This window comes from Hippocampus comes, unplaced genomic scaffold (genome assembly GCF_001891065.2).
Source record: "Hippocampus comes isolate QL1 unplaced genomic scaffold, H_comes_QL1_v1.1 scaffold63, whole genome shotgun sequence".
In the NCBI taxonomy this organism is placed as follows: Eukaryota; Metazoa; Chordata; class Actinopteri; order Syngnathiformes; family Syngnathidae; genus Hippocampus; species Hippocampus comes.
In genome coordinates this window covers 338635-365838 of record NW_017805987.1, presented here as the reverse complement: position 1 = coordinate 365838, position 27204 = coordinate 338635, and the positions used below count along the sequence as shown (strand labels likewise).

General features: G+C 42.7%; 5 protein-coding genes across 6 annotated transcripts in view; 3 read left to right on the top strand and 2 right to left on the bottom strand.

Moving 5' to 3' along the window:
* gas2l3 (growth arrest-specific 2 like 3) overlaps positions 1 to 442 on the top strand; it is a 13560-nt gene extending 13118 nt beyond the window's left edge. The window contains exons 10-11 of the mRNA XM_019891762.1: positions 7 to 34; positions 99 to 442. Coding sequence (XP_019747321.1) covers positions 7 to 34; positions 99 to 442 — 372 coding nt within the window. The remainder of the gene's footprint in view (positions 1 to 6; positions 35 to 98) is intronic.
* A 3873-nt stretch (positions 443 to 4315) lies between these two features.
* Positions 4316 to 13217, bottom strand: tm7sf3 (transmembrane 7 superfamily member 3). 2 transcript variants are annotated; one of them, XM_019891882.1, is made up of 13 exons: positions 12954 to 13217; positions 11913 to 12067; positions 9592 to 9742; positions 9063 to 9183; positions 8601 to 8772; positions 8351 to 8528; positions 8171 to 8257; positions 6547 to 6627; positions 6308 to 6460; positions 6144 to 6244; positions 5914 to 6076; positions 5212 to 5496; positions 4316 to 5046 (listed from the first exon to the last, which is right to left on the bottom strand). In XM_019891882.1, exons 1-12 carry the CDS (start codon positions 13018 to 13020, stop codon positions 5243 to 5245), a joined length of 1683 nt encoding a protein of 560 aa, XP_019747441.1. In that variant the 5' UTR covers positions 13021 to 13217; the 3' UTR covers positions 4316 to 5046; positions 5212 to 5242. The 2 variants fall into 2 exon arrangements, with proteins under 2 accessions (XP_019747441.1, XP_019747440.1); XM_019891881.1 differs by having other exon boundaries at positions 4316 to 5496.
* A 990-nt stretch (positions 13218 to 14207) lies between these two features.
* On the bottom strand, positions 14208 to 16253 carry fgfr1op2 (FGFR1 oncogene partner 2). Its single transcript, XM_019891883.1, has 6 exons — positions 15942 to 16253; positions 15281 to 15417; positions 15089 to 15206; positions 14874 to 15016; positions 14690 to 14803; positions 14208 to 14598 (listed from the first exon to the last, which is right to left on the bottom strand). Exons 1-6 carry the CDS (start codon positions 15964 to 15966, stop codon positions 14482 to 14484), a joined length of 654 nt encoding a protein of 217 aa, XP_019747442.1. The 5' UTR covers positions 15967 to 16253; the 3' UTR covers positions 14208 to 14481.
* A 152-nt stretch (positions 16254 to 16405) lies between these two features.
* On the top strand, positions 16406 to 18427 carry med21 (mediator complex subunit 21). The gene is made up of 4 exons (XM_019891884.1): positions 16406 to 16506; positions 16595 to 16709; positions 17064 to 17164; positions 17946 to 18427. Exons 1-4 carry the CDS (start codon positions 16465 to 16467, stop codon positions 18123 to 18125), a joined length of 438 nt encoding a protein of 145 aa, XP_019747443.1. The 5' UTR covers positions 16406 to 16464; the 3' UTR covers positions 18126 to 18427.
* A 901-nt stretch (positions 18428 to 19328) lies between these two features.
* Positions 19329 to 26141, top strand: LOC109528864 (serine/threonine-protein kinase 38-like). Its single transcript, XM_019891899.1, has 15 exons — positions 19329 to 19732; positions 21423 to 21562; positions 22516 to 22567; positions 22699 to 22821; positions 22895 to 22978; positions 23046 to 23169; positions 23235 to 23389; positions 23516 to 23618; positions 23729 to 23790; positions 24029 to 24146; positions 24225 to 24348; positions 25069 to 25164; positions 25226 to 25317; positions 25402 to 25996; positions 26111 to 26141. The coding sequence occupies exons 2-14, from the start codon at positions 21429 to 21431 to the stop codon at positions 25524 to 25526; spliced, it is 1392 nt and encodes a 463-aa protein (XP_019747458.1). The 5' UTR covers positions 19329 to 19732; positions 21423 to 21428; the 3' UTR covers positions 25527 to 25996; positions 26111 to 26141.
* The last annotated feature ends 1063 nt before the right edge of the window (positions 26142 to 27204 follow it).

Here is a 27204-nt window from a genome sequence, read left to right as displayed (position 1 = left end):
GGTCAGGGTGGCGGCACGTGCCGCGGCGACGCCCGTTGCGCAAGCTCGTGCGGCCTCCCCCGCTCTGCCGAAACCCGCCTCCCTCATACCCGTTAAAGACACCGCAGCCAAAACCAAGGGGCCCGCCCCGGCAAAGGATCCCAACCCCCTCCAACGCGGCACTGCCGCCCCTTTGCGTCACCCAGGGGTCAATGCCGCGCCCACCCCCAATACTAAAGCCAATCAGAAAGAAACTGCCACAACGCAGAAGGCAACTCAGAAACCGTCTGCTTCGACAAACGCCGCCAAACCTGAGTTCACTCAAGTGGCGGCCCCTCAGAAGACCACCCCGGATGTCAAAGCAAAGACGGAACCCAGCGCCGGCAGGAAGATCCCGCAGTACAGAGGCAAGCGTGAAGATCCTTATTTCGAAATGAACTGTCGGAGAAGGCAGAAGATGTGATTGGAGAGGCCTCGCCAGCAGGCTGGTGACTCAACGGGGGGGAAAAATAATAATCAGCACTTGTTTTCGCTCCTTTTAAACTAACCCTTACATGTCGACTGTAAATTTGTTTCAGGGGTGTCCAAACTTTTTCTGACACGCCGCCCAAAAAATAAAATAAAATAAAACATCGGGCGATAGTTTGGACTCCCCTGTTTTGTATCCTATTCAACAGATTTCATTTAAAAGGGTCGATAGTTTGTACGATTTGTCTCCGTGATGAAATAATCGACGGTTTCTGACTCAACTACCTGCTTTAAACAGTTACTGATCATGTTTACATTTTTACACACGCAGCAGTCGCGACGTTCTGAGATACTTTGTCCAAAGTGAGCTTCGGGAAATGGAGGAACAGGCTACCAAAGTCTCGCGTGTCGTTTTCCTGCGACAAAGCTGGAACTCGAATGATTTGATTACTCCAGCGAGTGATGGATCACGACACCTTGGCACCATCATGATGGAGTCCTCTGTCATGTGCCTTCATCACAAATCAGAGTGAATGGCATTAGAATGTATTCGATGATGGGTGGGTGAAACGGGATTTTTTTTTTTTTTTTAAGATATATACATTTATATATAAATATTTGAAACTTGCACAGTGTGTACAAACACTTTTTAAGGAGGAAAATGTTACGGATAAACTACTGATCAAACACGTTTTTTTTCTCTCTTTTCCCAGGCCAGGCCATCACTCTCAGTGCACATTCAAAGCAGTATAGATTTGTGTTTTTATGATCTCTATGTTGGCGTGTGTGTTGAAATTCTAGTTTTCTATGTGGTGTTTGTGTGTGTTCATAAATAGAGTATTTACAGATTATTAAAAGCCCCCCCTCCCCCTTTTTTCTGTGTTTGGCACTTTACAGAAACCTCTGTCACATTTTGAATGTAGATTGTGTCTCTTGTCCCAGATACTTTTTTTTTTTTTTCATGTGGTTGTTTTTGATTAAATTGGTCAAAATCCATCTTGACTGTTTGTTTCAAATTCTTGTGGTTGATTTGGGCCTTTGAAATAAAAGGGGAATACAATTTTAGGCATTTTGTGGTGTTTCCATTCCGCCCAGTTAGTATTAATTTACAATAACAAATCTTGTCCAAAACACTAGATGACGCATGATTTAAGTTAAATCGAACATTCCGTCTCAAATGACAAAATTCGTGAAAATAATTGATGGATGACGCATGATTTAAGTTAAATCGAATATTCATATTGTTGATTATATCGATGAAAGTGTTTTTCCTGGCTTTCTGAGCTAGAGTTTGCCTGTCATTTGGCTTTTTTTCAAGCTTCTCTATGTGAAGTATTGCAGTAAAATTCGGTGACCATTTTACGGCCTTCCAATTGGGTTTAATGTACTGCTCTGCCATCTTGCGGAAATAATGGAACACTGCAGGTGAAACACCTAGAGTGAGTTGGTGTTGTTTATTGAACATAAAAACATATACAGTAATAAATTGGCAGAAAGTAAAGGTAAGTAAAAAAGGAAAAGACAACAGGCATCATATAGCACAATAAAAGTGGATAGATTGGGACGCCCGCAATGAGTATATTTATTCCGTCTCAAATGACAAAATTCGTGAAAATAATTCTGATCGATGACGCATGATTTAAGTTAAAATGAACGTTCATATTGTTGATTATACCGATGAAAGTGTTTTCCCTGACTTTCTGAGCTAGTGTTTGCCTGTCATTTGGCTTTTTTTCAAGCTTCTCTATGTGAAGTATTGCAGTAAAATTCGGTGACCATTTTACGGCCTTCCAATTGGGGTTAATGTACTGCTCTGCCATCTTGCGGAAATAATGGAACACTGCAGGTGAAACACCGCGAGTTGACTTGGTGGTTTATTGAACATAAAAACATATACAGTACAGTCATAAATTGAAAGAATGGAAAGGTAAGTAAAATAGTAAAAAAGGAAAGGACAACAGGCATCATATAGCACAATGAAAGTGGATAAATTGGGACGCCCTCAATAAATTCAACACCAATTAGAAGAGGGCAGAGGCCGGAAGTTGGAAAGCAAATAAATTAACACAGGTGTGAGCCAATATGCGGTAGCAGCGGTCGTCCGAAAAGGGTGAGTAAATACAAAGAATATAGATGTACTCTACGGAAGCGTGCAGCTGTCAATGTGGAGTGAAAATGTTTTGACTGACAAATACGTTCCAACGAGTAGATCGAAAATATTTAAATGCATTCCAACGTAGGTTCGAAAATACTTGCAAAAACGAACGTAATTGTAGGCTAAATGTGAGAAACGCAATTTCCCATAATGCCATGTGGTGTTGATTTACGCATGCGCATATTCCGTGGCATTATTGGGGAATAAATGTATTGAAAAAACATTTTATTATTATATCCATACCAAAAATTATGCAAACAGTGTATATTCTCAATGGTTTTATTGTGGCTGCAGTGCATGTTTTTCGTTTGTCATTTTTTTCCCATAATGCCTCGCGGTATTTAGTCGCGAATCACAGGCTTGTTCTAGGAACAAAAAATAATTTTAAAAATTACTTTTTAGCATTTGGTCAACATTATACTGGTGCGTTCAAAGATTCAGTAAGTCAACGTTTGTAATTTTATGGCATTGTTATGCCAGCAGTGCGTGATTTACAATCACGTTTTTTCCCATAAGGCCACGGGGTATGTTTAAGGAAGTAAATACCCCGTGGCATTATGGGAAAAATGCTCCGTTTGTAGCATTTTGGCTACAAGTGTGTTCCGACATATTTGCGAGTACGTAAAAAACTAGAGTAGGGTTGAACACACTTGCGAGTACATTCGAATGTATTGAAATACGTTCGAACTAACTCACAAATAGATTTGAACACACTTCCGTCGAGTGCGCTCAAGCAACACTTAAAACTGTCATGAATTTCAGTAATTTTCCTGTACCACTAGAGGGAGCCCGCGTAGCACAAGTGGCGCTAGTTTGTACCACTTTTAGAATGAGATTTCATTTACTGTATTTCTGGCCCGAAGTACTACAGACACATAAAAACATGTTCAATGACAATTTATATGATTCGTTTTTAAACATCTTGAGACCAGGAGGTTGATGTGAAATGATAAATAAAATATGGATAGAACAAGCGCATACGTTGTTTCAGTGCATCAAAAAAATCAGAGTCAAACCCTTGGAAAAATGAAGGCACAACAGTGTAGAAACAATTAAGGCCGGGTACCACTTTCTTTCTTTTTTTTTTATCAGGTCCATTACATGATGACCAAAAGAGAAATATTCAAACAGTAAATCACAGGAGAGTGCAATTCAGTTTCTTTGGCAGTGTTTCCCAACTTGTCAGTTTTTGTTTTTCACTGACCATATAAATGGGGGCTGCGCTTTTTAAAAAATTATTTTTAGTGCATTTTTCAGTATTAATCTGAATTGAAAATGAAGTCTGAGTTTAAAACCATCCAAGACTGTTGCTGATAGAAAATATGCGAGTTTGTGTTTAAGGGTAAGTGCAGTGACATAAGCATACAAAAAGCTACATTGTCATTATTATTATTTTTATGGAATTAAAATAATCTGTCATCCAGGTTCTTTGTAGATCCTTTTCAGTGGCGCTGTTCTTGCAGTAATTTTCCTGTACCACTAGAGGGAGCCCGCGTAGCACAAGTGGCGCTAGTTTGTACCACTTTTAGAATGAGATTTCATTTACTGTATTTCTGGCCCGAAGTACTACAGACACATAAAAACATGTTCAATGACAATTTATATGATTCGTTTTTAAACATCTTGAGACCAGGAGGTTGATGTGAAATGATAAATAAAATATGGATAGAACAAGCGCATACGTTGTTTCAGTGCATCAAAAAAATCAGAGTCAAACCCTTGGAAAAATGAAGGCACAACAGTGTAGAAACAATTAAGGCCGGGTACCACTTTCTTTCTTTTTTTTTTATCAGGTCCATTACATGATGACCAAAAGAGAAATATTCAAACAGTAAATCACAGGAGAGTGCAATTCAGTTTCTTTGGCAGTGTTTCCCAACTTGTCAGTTTTTGTTTTTCACTGACCATATAAATGGGGGCTGCGCCTTTTTAAAAAATTATTTTTAGTGCATTTTTCAGTATTAATCTGAATTGAAAATGAAGTCTGAGTTTAAAACCATCCAAGACTGTTGCTGATAGAAAATATGCGAGTTTGTGTTTAAGGGTAAGTGCAGTGACATAAGCATACAAAAAGCTACATTGTCATTATTATTATTTTTATGGTATTAAAATAATCTGTCATCCAGGTTCTTTGTAGATCCTTTTCAGTGGCGCTGTTCTTGATCTGTGCACGGTAAACAAAACAACCGGGGGGTCATTTCTTTGTAAAACCAACTAAGAGTTTTCTCTTCAAAATTTGGAAGTGTAGCTGGAAATGGAAGGAAAAGAACAGGACACAAAACATTCCTCCAATCTTCCAGTTAGATTGTTCGTTTGCACCTTTGCAAGACTCAAAATGTATTCTGTAGATTGATCTTCCGTTGCCAAGACTAACTGCCTCATGAGTTCTGCCATGGTACATTTGTCCATCCTTGAGGCTGTGTGGTGTTTTGCTACAGTCCAAAAATCCCCAAGCTTCAAAGACTCTTCATCTGGACCGTGAAGTTGTTGTTGGTTGATTTTACATGGAATGACCCACCACGGCTCCCTCGCGACTTAGACGTCGGACGCGACATGTCACTTGAACGCAGCCCGCCGGCTCATTCTCACTGTGGCTTGCTTGCAATTAAGATGGCCGACGTCCACCTGTCCGCTGGGTTTCTACAGCAGCAGCGGCGTGTGCTCCCCGGCTGGCTCCATCCGCTTTGTGAGCTGCCGCGCTCGAGCCAAAAGGCGGTTGGGCAGAGACGGGAAGTGGTGGCTCGGGTCCAGCACGTTGGTCTTACGCCGTTCGCGCTCCTGCAGCCACATGAGATACGGGCTGGGCGGGAAGAAGGGCCGCGTGCGCTCCCGGTACAGTTGCAGGACGATGCCCGCGACGCCGAGCACCACCCACACTGTAATCATGATGTAGTCTAGACAAGAGAAAATGACGATGAAAACAACCTGAGAAAGATTTTCTCCAAGCACGGCATCCCAATACACTTAAAAGCCAGTAAGAACCTCAGGGTTATAATAGCTTTGGATTCGTCATGATAGTTACCGTATTTTCCGTACTATAAGGCGCTTCGGAGTATAAGGTGCACCTTCAACAAATGGCCTATTTTAAAACTGTTTCTATATATAGGGTGCACCGTATTATAAGGTGCATAGAATAGAAGCTACAATCATGGCTGCGGTTGCGGTATGCATCCACGAGATGGAGCTATGCTAAAGGGAATACAATACAATACAATACAGCTATAATTATATAGAGCTTTCACAATGTTTCCAAGAACCAAGAAATAGTCCACTCGCGCCGGTTTTCGGTTGAGCGACATTCACGAGCTCACCGATGGTTTGGAACGGCACGTCGGTGAAGGCGGCGCTGAAGTTGTTGTTGAGGAAGCGCTTGAGGATGTTGAGCGTGATGTAGGAAAGGCTGGTATAAATGTAAGCGTTCACCGCCAGGATGACGGCGTACGCGCCGATGACGCCGCACGTTACGATGTTACCCTGTCGAGAGAAGGCGTCAATTTCTGAAATTCGAAACGCTACGATCCAAAAGGCGGCGCCGGGTTACCTCTCGGGGCCAGCGCATGAAGAAGAGCGGGACGATGATCATGATGCTGCAGAAGGTCACCCAGAAAACGGCGTCGGAGCGCCTGAACACTTCAAAGTCCCCTGCAGGAGGACCAAAAATATATTTTTTCCGATTTTTTTCAAACATTTTGGATTTGTTCCTACCGAGAGGAGTGAAGAGGACAGTGGCGGCCACCATGAATCCGAGCATCAGGCCGACCACCACCACGCACGCCATGACCGAGCCGAAGCGCCACCAGCTCATCACCAGCAGGACCCCGCCCACCACGCCGATCACCGCCGACACGGCCAGCCTGACTGCGAAAAAAAAAAAAAGCGCAGAGCGAGACGTTCGTAACGCGGCTGGCGGTTTTCTCACGTGGAGACGGACGCAAACGACTCACTGTCGTAATCCAGGCTCGTGGTCCTGGTGATGAGCACGAAGAAGAAGAAGGCGGAAAAGCTGAAGCCCATGCACAACAACTCTGTCGGGGTGGGGATACAAACAGAAACCGGAGCGGCGTCACGTTGGAAACGAGCGGATGGATAATCATGGGTTGCTTTTGGATCTCTGGCGACATCACATGAAGGAGGACCGCATGAGAGACGAGACGATTTGGGTCAACTGTGACCAGTGAACACCAACACCATCAAGTGACGGCTGGGGGGGAAGCGGTTACCATGGTGACATGCGCCACACTGGTTTTCCTCACGCGCACTGCGGGTATCCGGATACAAACCAGGAGGGGCAAGTCATTTTATGGATTTGAGTGTAGCTGTCGTTCATTTTGTTTTTTTTAATTTCAAATAATAATAATGGCTATGTCAGGATTTGGACTGAATTCAACAAAACACCATATTCATAAGATGTCGCTATTCGGAAACGTCAATAGCCGTTGTTCAAGCATTTGTAGCTCTTTGAAAAGCTAAAAAAAAAAATTTGCAGGAAATCAAGACCAAGCCCTGTCACAAAAAAAAAAATAATAATCACGAGAAGTGATTAAAAAAAAATAACGAGAAGTGATTTAAAAAAAAAAAAATTCAAAATTGTCAGTATTTTAAACCTTAAAAAATAACTGGCTTTGGAAAGCTAAAAAAAAAAAAGTACAGTAAAACACTGCAATTTGCCAGAAATCGGGACCAAGCCCGGCCACAAATTGGAAAATAAATAATGAAAAGTGATTTAAAAAAAAAAAAAAATTTTGAAATGTCTATCAGTATTTTAAACCTTAAAAAAATAACTGGCTTTGTAAAGCGAAAAAAAAAAAACAAAATGTTGGACAGTAAACCCCGGCAATTTACCGGAAATCACGACCAAGCCCTGTCAAAAATTGGACAAAAAAAATAACGAGAAGTGATTGAAAAAATGTTTCGAAATGTCTACCAGTATTTTAAACCTTAAAAAATAACTGGCTTTGTAAATTAAAAAAAAAAAAGTTGTACAGTGAACCCCGGCAATTTTCCGGAAATCAGGACCAAGCCCTGTCACAAATCAGAAAAAAAAAAAATCACGAGAAGTGATTAAAAAAAAAAAATGTTTCAAAATGTCTTTCAGAATTTTAAACCTTAAAAAAATAACTGGCTTTGTAAATTTAAAAAAAAAAAAGTTGTACAGTGAACCCCGGCAATTTTCCGGAAATCACGATCAAGCCCTGTCACAAATCGGTCAAAAAATAACGATAAGTGATTAAAAAAAAAAAACGTTTTGAAATGTCTTTCAGTATTTTAAAAATAACTGGCTAACACATGATTTAATTACGACAAAATGCACCGAAAACGCGCACGTGCATGCACCTGCGGCGAAGACTCTGCAACACTTCCACTAACAACCCAGGCTAAACTTCGCTCCACCCCAACAACAATTCAAGATGTATCACTTGAACAAACTCCCTTGACGCTAATTACGAGTTCCCTCTTAGACGGACGGGGGGGCTTTGGTGCCATCAAAAAAAAAAAAAAAACTAGAATAGAGAAATTTGAGATTCAATGTGTTCGAAAATGACGCGACAATGAAGTAAAAGCACTCACCTGATTTGAAGAATCGGTGCCCAAAGAAGCAGACGAAAAGACCTGCTAAGCCGGTGATCGTAAAGAAAATTTTCGTGGTTATCTTTCCTGAAAAGGCACAAAAAAAAAAAAAAAAAAAACTCAACTATTTTCAAGAATTAAAAAAATGTTTAAAAGTCGCAAAACGGTTTCAACCCATACCCAGCGTTTGACAGCCGTCCAGTTTGGAGGCGAAGCTGCAAGCGTACGTGTGGACGGGGACGTACGACGCCGACGTGTTGAGGACGGGATCTCGAACGATCACCGAGTAAATGACGCCCTGGCCGGGGATGGAGCTAAACATCACGGTGCTCATTTCCGTCGAGGACAGCGTCATAATCTGCAGGAGACAGCGCGAAGACTTCCAACGGCTGAAATTACTTTCGACGATTTCGGCGTCGGTTTTACGTACGCGTTTGCCGCTCTCCCTCATGCCGTCCACGTCCCCCACGGCCTGGACGGCCCGGAAGAGGCTGCGTTCCGACAAGTCGTTCTCGGGCAGGAAGTACTGGTAGACGTCGTACTGCAGGCGCCAGCGCGTGTTGGCCCCCGTGGACGTGTCGCAGGATGGCGGAGCGCTGCCCCTGTGGGACGAGTAAAATTCCGTCAAAACGTCATTTTCCCGATTTTTGTTTGTTCAGGTGTTTTGTTTCATTTTCTCTCCTTTTGCTTTCTGATTTGACAAAGCTGCGTCTGATTTCGTGACGGTTGACGGACACGCCCGAGAAACTGGAACGGAGACTACGAAATCAGTTAAAGGGGGAAGGGGAGGCGACTGAGCACGAGACGGTTACAGAAGAAAAACTGCGTGGCGTGATGAGGCACATGTGAGCTGTCAGCTGCTGGCGCAGGAACCCCCGTGAAGTTACTATACCTCTCATATCCCAGGTTGGCCGGCGCGAATCGGATGGTGGTCTCGAAGAGGTTGTAGCGCAGGTAGACGTTGGGGTCCACGTTCAGGTTAAACTCGATGTTACAACCGCCGGGTAGGGGGTCTGGAGCAGTCGGGGGAGGAAGGGTTAGTTGCGCCATGTCATGATGACTTGCTGTTGAAAGGCAGGCGCGTGATCATCAAACACCCGACGGCCAACATTTGGAGCCCCCCCAAAAAAAAACAAGATAAACTGACACACTTCAACTTATGGTGAAAGTGCTTCAGCTTTGATTTTGCAGAAGCACGAATGACAACACACAACTTCCTCACAGCTTATGCAACGGAACCGCAAGCTGACTTTTTGCTTCGGGTTTGGGTCGGGTCGGGCTTCTCTCTCGCTGACTTTTTTTTTTTTTTTTTTTCGGGGACGGCGGTTACTCCCTTCCAATGTTCCCGGGGGGCAAGAAAGGGGTAAAGATATAAATAATGAAAGAGAGAGAAAAAAAAAAAAAGGACGTCGATGGCGTACCCGTGCTGGAGAAAGGCAGAATCACGCCTGTGCCTGTGACGGTGCTTCCATCGCTAGAGAACAGGAACAAGGTGAAGGATGTTTGTCCCGGTAGGAGAGGGAACAGGATACCTGTGTCCGCTGCCGTTGAAGAGAGACCAAACACTGGTGTCTAAACACAAATAAAAACTGGACGTTAGTTAGTTACAAAAGGATCCATCCATCCATCCATTTTTAAACACCGCTTATCCTGAACAGGGTCGCGGAGAGTTGCTGGAGCCTATTCCAGCAGACTACACACATAGAGACAAACGAGCATTCACACCCACGTTCACACCGTCACTGGGTGTGAACTTATCCCACGCTACCCGCACACAAGTCCGGCGTGTGTACCACTACACCATCGGCGGCTACAACAGGATCAGGAACGTTATAACCCTTTCATCCATCCTGTGACTTGCTAAGCTGTCCACTGTAGTATTCCGCTGTCCCTGAAAGGGTTAATTTGATGTGAAAACAAACAAAAAAAAAAAATCGATTTTGTCCGAAAATAATGTAGCGAAAAGGTTCGCAAGAGCCAGTGGTGTGCAAAGGGGTGACCCGAGGGGGGCAGTGTTGCCAGGCAACGACGGCTGTAATATACATTTTGATTGTCGTAAGTGCTAAAGGACCAAAAAATTTTACTTTCATTATTCATTCTGTTCTTTTTTTTTTTTTTTAACCAGCCGTTTAATATGTTAGCAGAATTTTCAACCTCAACCTACTTTAAAATGTTTAAATTAAATCAGTTCATGCACTTAATGTCGGTTTGCTGTTCGGTAGTTTTGTGCCGTCCTTGAATGTTTTTTTGTTTTTTTTTCTCCCACGGGAGTCATTTGCACTCGGGAACAAAAACAAATTCATACTATGTGGTTACTTTTTTGATTATTTAAAAAAAAAATACTTTTTTTAAATTTAAAATTAAAATTTTTTTAAAAATATTTACATTTAAAATTTTTAAATCAATTTTCCATTTTAAAATGTAAAAAAAAAAAAAAAATATTCAAAAACCCTTTTGTTGCTAAAGGCCCAATCTTATAGGCATGGATTGAGAAATGCATGACATTTGGGTCTCATCCTACAATCGTATCAACTGATGCTTTTATGAAGATCTCCGATGATCTTAAAACAACCCCCCACCCACAAAAAAAACCCCCAAAAAAACATAATTGTGACTGGAAACCACCCTTATTGACTTATTTGACAAGTAAATGACGGCCATTAATTGAAAAATTGAATTCCATTTCAACGTCATGCTTTCTTCAAAAGGATCGTCCGCAACTCAATCAAACCAAAAACGTGTTAACCTTGAGTTACCGTGAAACAGCCCGGCAGCGCTCGGCTCGCCCGCAGAGGACGACGTTCACAATCACAGCTTTTGTACAAGACGCCGCCTTGTTTTGGCAGCGGCGCAATGACCGCAAAATGCGCATTGGATTTGGTTTACCAGTGAATTTATCCGATGCGCCACGGATAAATCCTAATTTATTTCGCAATTATTTGAAACGGAGCTGTGGAGAATGTTCATCGTGTTCTAATTTCAGAAAAAAAAACACAATCCTCCTGTGAAATTCCTTTTAGAGGGTCTGATCTCCCCGCCTTGTCAAATCTTGACCTTAATTTCTTTTCCTTTTGCCTGGAAAAAAATAATAAACTGGGTCGGTTTTAAACATGACGTGATTTTATCGGGTTATGCGGGTGGGTGTCATCAGCCGTCGGTCCCGAAAAAGAGAAATGTGATGTCGTAAATCACAGGTGTCAAACTCAAGGCCCGGGGGCCAGATCTGGCCCGCCACATCATTTTATGTGGCCCGCGAGAGCAAATCAAACATGTCAACTTCCACGATGCTTGCTAAAATCTGTACCAAAATTTAAACCTCTCAAATGGAATACATAAAGATAGTGTTAGCATTTTCTTGTTAGCAAACCCCTTATTACAGCAACTTAAACAATAGTTGAATGAACCGTCTTGACTTCTTTATTTCAGTCATCAACGGTAACTAAAATGTGGCCCGCAACAAAAATCAGTTTGACACCCCTGTCGTAAATAAAGGACGACGGTGGACGACACGCAGCGCTGTTCTTTCTTCCTTCTAGACATGTGACCTTTTGTTCGGCGGAATAAGACGCGCTTTGTTTGAGAAAAAGGCAGACTTTGTGCTTCGCTGCCATACTACTGTTGCCGCACATGTTCGGATTCTCCTTCTGCCTTCTCTCGTGAATAAACTGCATTTTAGAGATTAAGAAGTGGGTTACGTCACAGAAATTGGACTCAATCCTCCCAAAAACAGTCGTGGCCTTACGGTGCTGTATGACAACGTGACGTTGTGCCATTGAGTGTGGAACTGCACGGTGGCGAAAGCGACCTCGGCGGGGATACCGGTGGCCACGGCCTGCACCGTCTCGTTCTCCGACACGCTGACGTTCTGGAAGGCCCCAGGGAGGAAAACCACCCGATCTGTCACAAGAGAGCAATCCGTTTTCATCGAGCACAAGAATCACATTGTCCACGGTATGCGTTTCGCCAGCTCAAACATTATTCATATTCACCAAGAAGAAAGCTGTGGAAAAAAATGAGATGATAGTTTCTGACCATTTTTTTCCCCGGTCACAGAGAACCTTGCCGACCGATAAAATCGTACTTTGGTGGGCCTCACTTGAAAAGGATGAAGAGCATGCAGAATGGATGATCATTCTCCGCTCCTGCTGCGCTTATCCCATCTGACGTTTTTGCAAGTCAGTCTCCAGCTCTGCCAATTTTTTTTTTCTTTTTCTGATTTAAGTAGAAGCACGTGAGTCATAAGGACTTGTTTGTGTGTGTGTGTGTGTGTGTGTGTGTGTGTGTGTGTGTGTGTGTGTGTGTGTGTGTGTGTGTGTGTGTGTGTGTGTGTGTGGTGGACCTTAACCAACATAAACACCTTTATGTTCCAATAAAAAAACAAAAACAAAAGCATGTATACACTACCGTTCATAAGTATTGGGTCACATTAAAGTGACCCAGAAACGGTCTCGATATTGCTCATGTGTTAAAAACAGCACTTATCTTTCACAATTAAGGCATTTTGACGAGACACCCAATCGATTTGTGGGGTATCTTTAGAATAATGTGTGTTTATGAAAAACATGGTATTGTCTGGTTGAACCCAAAATTGTAAATCGTAGTGTGTATGTATACGCTGGATAAATGAAAAAAAAACATATTTCCTGTATACACAGTTGATTATACACTAACATTGGCATAGTAATGCTCTTCCAACAGATATTTTTAATGTATTCATAACATCATATTAAGTCAAAAACAAAACAACGTCGTAAAAGCAATCTAGTTTCGATGGTGTACTTACTTTCACCCTGAGCTTGAACGTCACATACTGAACGCGACATCAACAGCCAAAATATCCACCGAATCATTGTTGATGTCCTTTAATCTCACCACGACGCAAACGGTTATCCCGAAAGCTCCCGTCAGTCATTTGTAACTTCGAACCCGCCTATCTTTTGATGGTTTAATTCCCCGCGGGCGAAGGATCGACATGCTTTGCTGAGTGACACAACTTGAGTGTTCTTGTGCTCGCGGTCTCCTTCTTCGACCCTCTCGGAGGTCTGTGAACGCGCCCTTTTCGAGATTTTTCGAAGTCGCGCGATATTTTGATCCGAAACGCCCACTGACTCTCTGGCGGCTGAACAAAACGAACCACCGTAAAGGCACACACATTTTTTAACTTATTTTAAGGAGATACTTCCACGAACACATCTTATGATCTATTTCATTGGGTGAACATAACCGCTACAAAGTATTTCTCAGCCACGGGACATCAGAGAAGGAAAACCGCTTTCTTTAGCACACAAGACAACTCGACCGCACTGGTGTAAAGCCACAATGTGCAAGATTTGTGTGCAATGTGTCTGTCTGCGCAACCGCATATGAAACTACCTCATGACACCTCGCGCAATATTTTTAGATTATGTACACATTTGCAGCCACATTAAGCTCAGTATGTACAAACCTTTTTTTTTTATTAACGCCTTGACTCTTTTTACCGCTTTAATTTAAGTGTGTGATGTATTTGGACTCAATTGCTTTTCTTGTGTAGTTCAGCCTTCGACAGTTTACTTCGAACGTTTACACATTCCTCATTTGTTTACTTCTTTCTTGACTCGGGGACACGCACGAGGGTTCCAATGTGCTTGTTTTTTAATTTGCACAAATGGGCAATCGACTTTAAATATTTGTTTTGATTGAAGCTTGAAATAGTTAGCATTAGTAGTTACTTTTTTTCAGGGCAAAAAAACGATTGTCTCAGGATAAAATGCCGATGGGACTGAACCGTTCATCATACATCATATGCACCTTATGATTTTTAACAGTGAAAAGTGCGACGGAAATAGCTTACTTAGGTTAAATTAATATGGCAAAGCACGACTTAATTCACGATTTTCATCTGTTACGGCAGATTCCTTTCATTCAGTTATTGTATCGATTTAATTCGTCTGTTACAAGAGTGTCCAACAATAAAAACTGTGAAAAAATAAACTCCATATAAAACAAAGAGATAATACTTTATTTGATAATCGTATAGATTTTTTCAAGCTCACACTTTTTTTTTTTTTAAATCTCACTCATACTTTCAAGTTATTGCAAGTGGCACAGGCTTTGCTCGCCACACCGGCAAACCTAAAAGAAGTACCAAAGTAATGAGAAGGTGATTGTTCAAATGCAGCTCTGGAGGAGATTGATACAGTAGATGCACTGGCATTTGGCAGTCAGGGTGGAGTGGATCCATGGGAGGAAAACTGGTGCGTCCCAAACACATTGTCGTGGAAGCGTGGATGGTCAGTCCCGTTTTCACTTCCAGGTCTTTTGTGAGCCGACTATGTGTTGGTCAGTGGCGGTGAGAGCGACGTGCTGTCTGACGCGTCCTCTCTCTTCAGGATCAGGAATGCTTCGCGACTGATTCCGAGCAGTTCTCTCAGTCCTTTGTTCTCCAGCTACAGCATAGAAACATGACTTGGGTATTATTTCAATTTCAGAGCGAAATGCTCATTCGCTTTTTTTGTTTGTTTGTTTTTTTTTTTTTACCTCGAGCCGTTTAACCCTCTCTTCATCTTGACATAGCCGCCCCTCGTCCACCTCGATGGCTTTCCTCATCACGGACGCCATCTCGTTGATCTTGTCGGCATGTGCTTGGAGTTCCTGTGAAGAAAGTTAAGGTGAAAACGTGAGGAAGTCTGGGTTAGCCAGGGCTAATTTCCTCTCCGCTGACCGTTGTGTGCTGCTCCTTCAGTTGTGTCATAATAGTGGGATCGTCCCTCTTCCTTGCCATGAGCAGCCTGAACCTCTGCTCCTTATATTTGTTCATGATGAGTCCCAGCGCAGACTGGTGTTCCTCCAATGATGTCCGCAACTCTGCACAAACAGTGAGCAGAATTAGTTAAAAATGATAATATAATGTCTTACTTTTTTTTCCCCCATGTGAACCTTTGTTTTCCAGTTGGAGAGCTCTGATTTGACGATTTTCCTGTTGGATGCCCAGGATCAGACTGGATCGAGGCCGATGACGTGCCACCTGGTTTAGGGTGTCAATCTCCACTTGGTACTGGTAAATAAATGCGCAAATGTATCTCTCGCTCAACAGGGGTGATTTTAATTCAGTCGTCATGTTGACCTTACCTGCTTCATGGCATCCACCCGCTTGTTGAGGAATGTCGTCTGCTCGATTAACAGCTCTGCGGCGTTGTCGTGGTTACGGAGCCGTTCCACCAATGATTTGGCGTCGGCCAGGACTTTCTCCAAAGTACAATTCATGTCTGAAGAGATACAACACACCCTTAGGAACAAAGCTTTTAATAGATTTCAAATGCTCTCTGATTTCTTTCTTGTCTTATTTCTTGACTTCACTCGTACGTTACAGAGAGACTCGGGCACGCTCTGACTTTCGTACAATTTTGGGTTACGTTGCTGCCAAAGGATTGGAATGCTATTCTTCTGTGTATCACTTTAGCTATAAAACAATATTTCACTCCCTTCTGTCAAAACACACTGGCTAAGTTTTAGCCTAAATTGCATTTTAAATCAGTCGGGGAAAAATAAAATCAAGTGAATAAGGACGTACTTATTCAGCTATTATGAGGGAGGAAAAACATTCACTTTGCATGCTGCCGCACTTATTGTTTTGCTGGACAGTCTTCGTTGTATTCACAGTTGCTAAAATGCTACGCTAATGGAAGCAGCATCGATATATAAACGAAGCGATGTAATAATAGATCGTGTGTAATATAACACTATATTGTTAAACGTCCTAACTAGGTGGGAAAAACAAGATCGAGATTACCTGGAGAGCTCAAAGTGCAAGACATTAGCTTTTAGCTCGGCCGCTACTTCCTGTTGATGTTTGAGAGCTAGCATTAGCTATAGCCACAGCCCGGTCCACAATAAATGGGTCACAAAAGGTGGCTCCAGGTTTTATTACAAGTGGTCACGTTCAAAACAAAATCGCGTCACGGTGGCACGGTTTACAGACTTTGTTCGTTCTTGTAAAACGGGTCCGTGAAATGATTAACAGGGATTATAAACGAAAATACTGTCAGATGCTATCGTCGAGTCTTCGGGTTTTGATGGCACGCAGATCTCGTAGAATCTCACGTGATTACAAATACAATTCACAAAAAGAAAACGTGATGAAAAATGTCAATTTATGGAAAATAATAACAAAATGTTCTGTATTTTTATATTGTATTCCAATACGGACGTAATTTGCTACAATTAAATGTATTTTTTAAAATACAAATGGTGAACCACAGGGTGGCACCGTTGAGTCGGACTGACTATCAAACGAAGAAGACAGTAAAAAAAAAATGGCGGATAGGCTAACGCAATTACAAGATGCTGTCAATTCGGTATGCTATTGCTCAGTGTTTACGAATAGTTTCGGTGTGGACGTGGTTTTGAAACATGTTTTAATAACTTATGTGTTTGTGTTTGTAGCTTGCAGATCAGTTTTGTAACGCAATCGGGGTTCTGCAACAGTGTGCTCCGCCTGCCTCGTTCAGTAATATTCAGACATCGATCAACAACGAACAGCCTGCAAACCAAACTGAAGGTTCTCGATTAACACCTCTCCGTTGCCTTTCCTTAGCTCAACTTGTATATGCAATGGGATAACAGAGAATTGTTTTTAAAAAGCCATTTTGAGTGGACTGCATACTACTGACAGGCGTTTCTTTAGAGTAAAGTATAATCAAATATGGGCAGTATAAGTGAAAAATCTTCAGAAAAGCACGCATTTCTGTAAAGAAAAGAAAAACAAAACAGTCATTGTAGTGTCTTCATCACTTCCCACCACGACTAACCTTGCGTGATTGCCAAAGACATAATTTTTAGATGCCGGGTTGTTCAGCTTTTCCCCAAGTTAGCTTTGATCAAACAATAAACAATTGTCTTCTTCTACATTTAGAATATGCACAGCTCTTTGCAGCCCTCATTGCCAGGACGGCCAGAGACGTGGACGTGCTCATCGACTCTTTGCCGAGCGAGGAGTCCACAGCAGCTCTGCAGGTCAGTGGTTGTCCACCCCACAGCAGGAGTTGCCTGTGACACCAACACCATAAGAAGTGGAATCAGGCACACAGAGACGATAGCTGGGAGCATTTTCCACACACGTAAGGGCAATGTAGAGTCTTCAAATAACAGCATATTTTTGGAACCTGGGAGGAAAACACGCAAGCACAGGGCAAATATGGAAACTGGACACAGACATGTTCTGATTAAGATTCAGACACAAATGTCTTTACTGTGGGGCAGATGTGCGAATGGCATGGAGTTGTCCAAACTTGCCTGAAATAGAAAGAATAGTCGCTTTTGGTCAGCAGAGGGAGCTATGCACACTCATTCCTCATTTCCTCCACCAGGAAGTTCTTCTGTCATTGCTTTTCTATTTATGTGCTGCTCCCTGGCGACATAAAAAAGAAAAAAATGACAATGCATCCCACTCTCCAAAAACCTCAGCAAAGTTGCTTTTAAAATCACTTGAGTTTCTTGATCTAAATTCTAGCCTGCATTTTTTTTTCGCCGTGAAGATGGCAAATTATTTGTTTTTGCATGCGACAAGTGTTCTGAGAGATCTGCTCACTGAATGCTTAACCGTTGGAGTATTTCCTGTTTTTATTTCCTGGAATTCTCATACATGAGCTCATGTTGTACTTTCGACTTTTTGAGGTGATATCCTGTATTTCCTCATCTGTAGTTTGTCTGTTTTTGCTGCACAACCACACATCTTTTGGCACACAAACAGCATCAACCCGAAAGATTGTGACACGATTGTGCTACTCCCCATCAGGCGGCCAGTCTGCGACAACTGGAGGAGGAGAACCACGAGGCCGCCGCCCATCTGAAAGAGGTGGTCACCCGAGGCGACATGCTGCTGGAGAAGATCCAGAGCGCCCTGGCTGACATTGCCCAGTCTCAGCTCCGCACCCGCAACGGCGCACCTAGCCAGACTTCGCCTGCCGAATCCTGACCTGCTCAAAACGGCCTCGTTTCACATATTACTGACCTTATTTATAACACTCAGCTGCGAGCCTCCAAAACCATGCTGGAGCAATCTGTCGGGTGAAAAAAAAAAAAGCCATATTTGATCACTTCACACAGGTAGACTAACTCAAATGTTTACTTGAGGGGTGGGGGGGGGGCAGTATTGTCTGGCTGCAGTTGTTTTTTTTGTACTGTATATTCATTTTGTAAATATTTATGACCGAGAACTGATTCAATGCTCTAATGGGCATTTTTTTTAAATAAACCGTGAATAAACAGTTTTGTTTATCCAAAAGTGTTTAGATAGTTTGTAACATACAAGCAAAGGGAGGATATTTATTGTTAGCATGTGCTCACAAGCAATGCTTTCCTCTCAGGGAAAAAAAAAAAAAATAGGAAGTGGCATTTTTTTTTCTTGTCTACATTTCCTAATTTTAGATTCTATCAGCAGTACATATATAGCAGTGGGAAAATGTCAAGTTGGAAAAGGAGAAGAGTGACGCGGATCATGTTTGGGGTACCTTCAACAACAGCAAATTGAAGTCACCCCTGAGGCCCCCAGACTTTATTGGCCCAAAAATTAAAAATAGAAACCGCGTCATAGCTTGGTGGGCAATGTTGACGTCGAGATTTATTTTAAAAACCCTGTGCTGAGCACCACACCCAGGATAAAAAGTGTCAACGGGTCACGCCCACATCCCTCCACCCATGTACACTGACATCATTGCTTTTTCATTAAAAAAAGAATGGAATTGCCCACATATAGAGACTCTCTCTATCGGAATTTATAGCAAACTGTCCCTCATTACGTCACTTTCACGTTTTCCATTTATAAGCCTGGATCGCAAATCCCCAAATGACCTTTTATTGTCCTTAACTTCAACGTAACTTGAAGAATGAAATTTTATTTTTAATGAAAATGTGTGATTCAAAACACTGTTATATGTAGGAAAATACAATTATGATCAAGGAATAACGATGAAACAAGACTAAAAATGCTTGGAAACAGTGACTTCTTTCATTAGCGCAAAGCGGTCTAATGAATCTGCGTCCGAACGAAGGGGCGGATCCAAACTCCCTATTGGCTGACACTCTTGTCATTGTCAAAAATCCCCCCAGCGTGATTGGCTGCTAATACTTTCTCCACCGCTGATTGGCCCGAGTTGACGTCACTCCAAAGCTACGCCATTGCGTAACTGTAGCGACTGATGAGCCCGACGGTCCTTGGAAAACTGAAGCCACCTTTTCACATTTTTTTCACCAATAAGACAGGTCAACCGCCATACGCAGACTCCAGAGGGGGACTCATGAAGATAGTTTTTTTTTTTTTTAATTAATTTAATGTTCGCCTGCCGTCTGCGGCAGAAGAAATAAGCCATGTTTTGTTTTTGATATCAGCGCGATGTTTAACGGTGTCGCTCTATAGAGGTTCCCCGTTAAAGGGAAACAGTTAGCTTCATAAGTGGAGCCTCCAGCATTTTCTGCCTACATTTTAGGCAGAAAAGACGCTTTCGGGTCAATATATTTTTTTGTTTTCACTGGCTCGGGGGGCTCTTGCCCAGTCAATATTTGACTCTGGAGCCGGACACGGAGGTAGGTTGAGCCCGTGTTATTTAAAAAAATAAAAATAATAAAATACTGGCTATTTTTACTCCTGTTTGCTAATGGAACCTGTTCGCCTGGCGCAAATGGAATACAGCAAGCATGAGAGAACCTTTTAAATAATTGCTTATCTCTTGAAAATAAACTAAAGGGACGTCAATATCAGTCGTGAGCTACATTCTATTTTTATGATGTCCGTGGTGGGCTAAAAGTAGGTGTACGTTTCAAATGTTTTCATCATATTACATTTAGACTTTCCCCCCGACCCCATGACATGTTTTCCATCTTTTCTTCCCCGTCGGTGTTTTTTATTCCCTCCATTTTTTCCTTCTTTCTTTCAGTTTTTATTTCTTTCTTCACACCTTTTTTTATTCATGCATCCTTTCATTCTTTCGTTCTTCCTTCCTTCCTTCCTTCCTTCCTTCATTCCATCCTTACCTCAGATGCACTCTTGATTCATAATTAAACCAGTTTCTTTTTTTTCTTTTTCTTCCAATCCCAAGTTTTCTTTCCTGTTTTTTTTCTCTCAGACTTCTTTACATCATTCCATTCTATGCTTTAAACCACTTTCCTTCCTTCCTTGTGTTACACCATTTTTTAAAATTTTATTCTTGCATCCTCGCATCCTTCCTTCCATGACTTAAATCTGCCTTATCCGCCTGCTTTCCTTTCCATCGGAAATTGCGCCGATGCTGAGCATAAAATGAACTGAGCCAGTCCTGCGAAAGGAATTTCTTATACTTTTGTCCCCATTTTTTGGCTGGAATAAGCAAAGTAAGGAAGGCCTTTTATTATGATGTAAATAACAACAATGATAATAATATCTGATGAAAACATCAGATTTTCATCAAAATTGTCAGTATTTTCCATTCAAACAGCCTTGCACATCAATATTGTACAATTGTAATGGTGAATTTTATACCCATTTCTTGCATAATGTGACCTTTTTGAAAAAAAAAAGGTTATTGTTGATGTCTGTGCGAACGAAATGGATTGCCATTTTGAATGCAACAGGAATGATCATCACTGCTTCTTCACCCTTCTTTTTTTTTTTTTTTTTTTAAATTAGTCATGTGCGTGCAGCCCATTCCTGTCCTTCGCGTCATGACTGGACTCTTTCATTCAGGGATGGAAAGTTTCCTGGCAGGTCTCCTTTTAAAGTCCTTTTAAGGGGGGAGCGTGCGCATGAGTCTGCCTCTGTCTGTAATACGTACGGTACGGACACGTCACACCGAATGTCATGTCAGAAATAGTATTTTAGAGGAGGGGTTTCTTCAAGGTAAAGCAGCACAACATCCACGTTGGCTTCCCATTTTCCACTTGGTATCAACTTCCCAATTCAAGTGTCACTTACTGACATTTTTTTCTCCCTTTGAAGTAAATCAGGAAGTTTCTTGTTTTTGTGAGATTGTTGTGGTCAGGACTAGACCAAACATGGCCTCCCTATCTCCGGCCTGCAGAGACATTCTTTTTTTTCTTCTTTTTTTTTTTTTAAATCTCAGTATGATCTAATCAAGACCACTCATACTTTTCTACTGGCATCCTGACAAAAGGTTTTAATGATGTCCCATATGGAACGTGTCCGCCCGCTTCCTTTTTTTGCCGAATTGTTTATTCTTGGTCATCTATCACCACGAAGTACCACAGACTGAGATCTCATCTCTTTGTGCGTTCCCGACAGGAGAGCATGGCCATGACAGGAGGGACTGCAGCCGCCCTCCCCATGAGCAACCACACCCGTGAGCGGGTGACCGTGGCCAAACTGACGCTGGAGAACTTCTACAGCACGCTGCTCACCCAACACGAGGAGCGCGAGATGAGGCGAGCCCCATCACAAACAATTACCGCGCGCGACTCCAAGTGTCAAAGCCGCCCGACGCACGGTCGGAGTGTTTGGTTGCAAGCAGATATCGATCACGTTACAGCAGAGCTGATCTTGGATGCAAAAAGATTCTTTGCCCAAGATCTGAAACTTTTTCTTCCTCTTGTCCATCCCCATCCCCAAACTCCTCTCCAACAAAATCATGTTTGCAGCCAGAAATTTTTCACAACAGGGGACTTTTCACTGTAGCAAATTTGATCTCAGACGTAAACACGAATACACACAAAAAACGGATATGTGTACTTTTTATTTTTATTCCAATAGCGCATAAGTATGAGCATACACTTATTTGACACTTCATATAGCCAGCGTAGAAAAAAAAAGGGAAAGAAATTGCAAAATTTACGATCAGCATTTACTTTCACTTACATCAATTTCTTGCATTATGTATTTTATTTTACTTCCTCCATCTTTCATTTTTATTACCTTTATCCTGTCTTCAAGTGTTAAAGCTTTTCATTTCTTAACTCCTTGGTCTGCAAAGGTCCGTTTTGTCGCCATTTTAGCAAGGCGGCGTTCGTGCTGCGTCTGAAACAAAAACTTCCTTACTACTACTGCGCATGTGAAAACCAGTGTGGTGGTTGCTGTTGCCGTTTCCGAACGAAGTAGTAGAGGTCGCTGTGGCATGCTGAGGTTGGATTAGAGTTTCGCGGAAGGCTTGTTTTCATTGTAGTGAATCTCGTTGCGAGGCAAGAGCAGAGAAAAAGATTTCGTATAACGGACCAGGGGGGCTTTTCGTTGTAGGGGGAGCAGAAAAGTGGGAATGGCTTTCATGCATTAAAATGTTTTCACACTAGGGGGTATTTTCGCCCATGTAGGTTTCGTTGTAGAGGAGTTTCACTGTATATAGATATGATCACTGTAGCTTGAGTTGTTGTTTCTCTGTTGCTAGGCAGAAGAAGCTGGAGAAGGCCATGGATGACGAGGGCTTACCAGATGATGAGGTAAAGCTCGCGCTTGCAAACGTTGGCGACGCGCTCTTAAGTGAAAAGATGGATTTGAAGCGCCGCAGGACCGTAAGTGTTTGCCAAGTAGGGAGCCCTGATCGTTTTTTTTCTCTTCTTTCTTTTGGCAGAAAGTGATGCGGCGTTCCCAGCATGCTCGCAAGGAGACCGAGTTTTTGAGACTGAAGAGGACGCGGCTGGGCTTGGATGACTTTGAGTCGCTTAAAGTCATCGGACGTGGTGCTTTTGGAGAGGTACGCTGGAGAAAATGGTTTCATTTATTTATTTTTTTCGACACTTGCTGTCTCTCATGACTTCTCCCGACAGGTGCGTTTGGTGCAGAAAAAGGACACCGGGCACATTTACGCCATGAAGATTTTGCGAAAAGCAGACATGTTGGAGAAAGAGCAGGTAAAAAGTCTTTCGAGCTGCTCCGGATGCTTTATGAGTTGCCGTTCATTTTTCCAATCCCGTGCAGGTCGCTCACATCCGGGCGGAAAGGGATATTCTCGTGGAGGCAGACGGCGCATGGGTGGTGAAGATGTTTTACAGCTTCCAGGATAAGAGGAACCTCTACCTCATTATGGAATTTTTGCCTGGAGGTGCGCACATATTTGACACGAGAAAAATCGTGTCCGCAAATAAAACGGCGTCGACTCTTTGCTAGGCGACATGATGACGCTGCTGATGAAGAAGGACACTTTGTCCGAAGAGGCCACCCAGTTCTACATCGCCGAGACGGTCCTGGCCATCGACTCCATCCACCAACTGGGTTTCATCCACAGAGATATCAAACCGGACAATCTGCTGCTGGACTCCAGGGTGAAGAGATGCCACGCGCATGTCATCATATCGCATCCGAGATCTGATGCAAATGTCGTTTTGCATCAAATTTGCACTCATGTCATCTCAGTTTGTTTTTTTTCTCTCCCCCCTTTCTCCTCACAGGGACATGTGAAGCTGTCTGATTTTGGTTTATGCACCGGACTGAAGAAAGCCCACCGAACGGAATTTTACAGAAACTTGACACACAACCCACCCAGTGACTTTTGTGAGCTCCACGACTTCTCATTTTGATGCAACGTAGACGACTGATGTTAAGGTGCAACCAATCGGTACTTATTGGTCTCTTTTTTCTTTTTTTTTTTTTTTTCACTGCAGCCTTTCAAAACATGAACTCCAAACGGAAAGCAGAAACCTGGAAGAAGAACCGGAGACAGCTGGTGAATCCGTACTGCTTATAACGTCGCACATAACTAACCGGATTTTGCACACTTTTCTCTCAATGGACCGTTTGTTGAAATGCATGTAAATTAATGATATGAGCGCTTGAACGCCCTCTGGAGGTCATTTGGTAAAGCCCAGAGGTGTCCAAACTTTTTCCCTTTTGAGGGACGCGAACAGAAAAATTCCGAATGTTTTCTCACTCTGTGATTTTTGTATTTTATTTTATTTTTTTAGGCTTATTCCACAGTGGGCACGCCGGACTACATCGCCCCTGAAGTCTTCATGCAGACGGGATACAATAAGCTGTGCGACTGGTGGTCCCTGGGTGTCATCATGTATGAGATGCTGATAGGTAAGCGCGTCTGTTTTGCGCACGTCGGAAAAAAATACGGATTGTCGCGTGCGTGTGAAAGGATGACGTTCGTTTCAGGCTATCCGCCGTTTTGTTCGGAGACGCCGCAGGAGACGTATAGGAAAGTCATGAACTGGAAGGAGACTCTCGTGTTTCCACCCGAAGTCCCCATCTCGGAGAGAGCAAAGGACATGATTCTGCGGTAGGTGCCATCTTGAAAATGGAAAACAACAAACCAAAATAGTCGTGAGTACTAAAACCAGCCGTAGTGTGGCGGCTGAATATTAGAAATTGCTTGTAAGGTAATTCGGACTGGAGCAAGGACAGCTCGAAATGCAATAGAAATTAAAAATATTTGACTTGCTCCCGATAAAAATCGAGTTTTGAAAATTATAAATGCGCCAATATAAAAATGTCAAATTGCTATATTGTTCCTGTGGCGTGAAAGGGCCTTTCGGGAATGTGAGTCCTGAGGGTCAAATGTATCTATGGAAGGGTCAATGAACAAAATTTTGTTTTGCAATAGCGAGACACAAAGCAACTGTGATATATTTGCCCAGGTTTTGGCCGAATGACATAAACTTTAATCCTTTGCGGGGAATTTCAATTCAAGTTGTTGAGCGGGGATGCAGCGCCCTCCAGTGGCTCAAACAAGCACTACTTTTTTATGACGAAATAACCTGCATTTTATCGTGATCTAATATTTTACTTCAATCATGATAATACGCTAACGTAAATCGGGAGAAAAAAATACAGCAACCCTGTTTAATATTTTGCAAGGTTTTTCAACTAAATATCAATTCTAAGTATGACTGAACCGGGTTCATTTTTACAGCAGAAGCGATTCAGTGTTGACCTTCAAATCACCGTGAATGAAGGTTGAAATCATGTAACGGACAGATTTTTTTTTTTAATGCTTCAGGTATTGCACGGATGCTGAGAACAGAGTCGGGGCAGGCAGCGTGGAGGAGATCAAAAGCCATCAGTTTTTTGAGCCCGTGGACTGGGAGCATATCAGGTACTTTTTGCTTTCATTTGCCCCCCCACGCCACATGACACTTTCTGAATATTTCCAACAGAGAGCGTCCCGCCGCTATTTCCATCGAGATAAAAAGCATCGACGACACCTCCAATTTTGACGAGTTCCCGGAGTCCGACATCCTCCAACCAGGTCTGAAACGTTCCTCCTCGAGTTTCCCCTCAATTACTCTCCTGCTGCTGCTGTTGACCCTCAACGCTTCTATTTTCATCCCAGCCAATGCCACAGAACCAGACTTCAAATCCAAGGATTGGGTGTTCCTCAACTACACTTACAAACGCTTCGAGGGCCTGACTCAACGAGGCACCATCCCAACATACATGAAGCCAGGGAAGGCCTGACAGCCTCGAACAGGGAGTATATAAAAAAAAAAAAGACACTCACGGATGTAACAGGGTCGGGCCTTTGGAGGCTCCCGCTGGTGCTGAAAGCCGAACCGCCCCCCCCTCAGTCTACGTGTAAACCGCCCTCGCTCCGCCAAGTTCTTAAGGGTCGCGTGTGGCCTGCAGCTCTCAGGCCAGCTCGGGTCTCTATACCGTACGCGCGCGCTCACGTCACCTCATAAAAAGACTGCAGTCACTACTCGAAAGTCTCAACACTGGTCGTCGGAAACTGGCTCATATGCAAAACGAGTACCCACTACTGAACACGCGCCGCCGCCGCACTCTGGAAGGTTTCAGCATGATTTGCGGTGTTCTGCGACAACCTCGTCCGTCCAGGATAGTGCGTTCCCTCAAATGGTGTTCTCTAAGGGTTGAAAAACAAAACATTTGCATTACGGTTTAGTATTGTGCAATTGACAGTTTATCACGTTATCAGGTGACAGGGTAGTGCGTTCCCTCAAATGGTGTTCTCTAAGGGTTGGAAAAAAAAAAATTGCATTACGGTTTAGTATTGTGCAGGTGACAGTTGATCACGTTATCAGGTTACAGGGTGCAGGAAAGGGTTAATGTAAAAAAAGGCAGCAAATGGTGTACTGAAATAATGATGATATTGGTTCAAAAATATGAATGGAAAATTTGATTATTATTTTTTTTTTTCTGGAATGTATCCGTCATTGTTCCTTTTCGTACTGTGCCATTTTGGTGCCAAGTAGGTATAGTGAAGTGAGGGAAGCATCTTTTTATTCGACAATCCAAAACCCCGTTTAATACAGAAGTGGTGCTACGTCGCCATCTTGTGGCACCCGTACACAGTCGCGGATTTTCGTTCTTCCTATTTTACTCGAATCCGTGATATTCGTGGCGACAGGTTACAAGTTATCATTATTGGTGCATGAAAGGGTTAATAGAGGCCTCTTTGCAAGGACGCCGTTTGAGGAAATCATGTATTTTTGATTCCTACTGATAATATCTCAGGAAATATGTTTTGAAAGAAATACCGCTCATCCAACCGACATACGGTTGAGGAATTGGGATTTTAGTTGCCTCAGTGTGTACGAGGGTAGTCTTGAGGTGTCACAGGGTAAATCAAGTCGGCTTGACGAAACGGCAGTAGCTTTAAGGAACTTGGGATGTCATTCCATTATTTTATTTTTTTGGGGGCGGGGCTTATGATCACCTCAAAACGGAACAACTCATGCTGGAATCTTCCTCGTGCTCCATTAGCTGACCCCACGAGATAGAAAGCGACGAGTCCGTCACTTCCCTTTCGCGCGCTCTTTGATCTCGACGACAGCGCCCCCCCCCCACCATCCTCCTCCCCTTGCTTTTGAATTTGAATCAGATGAGGCCCAGTCAATCACTTCCTTCTTTGAAGTGCCTTCGTAAAGATATAGCGCGGTAAATAATATTGTATCAATGTTATTCCCATTGAGTCGGAAGGCGTGTAGAGAAAAGTCGATGACGCTGGATTAAAAAAAAAAAAAACAAATAAATAAAAGGGAACATAGATTTTACGTGACCGTTGTAGATAAAACAAAGCCCAGATGAGTTTAAAAAAAAAGGCAATAAAGCGGATGAAAGGACGGTTTGGTTTTGGGAAGATGACAGTATTTTTATGGCGTCGATAAGAAAGGGA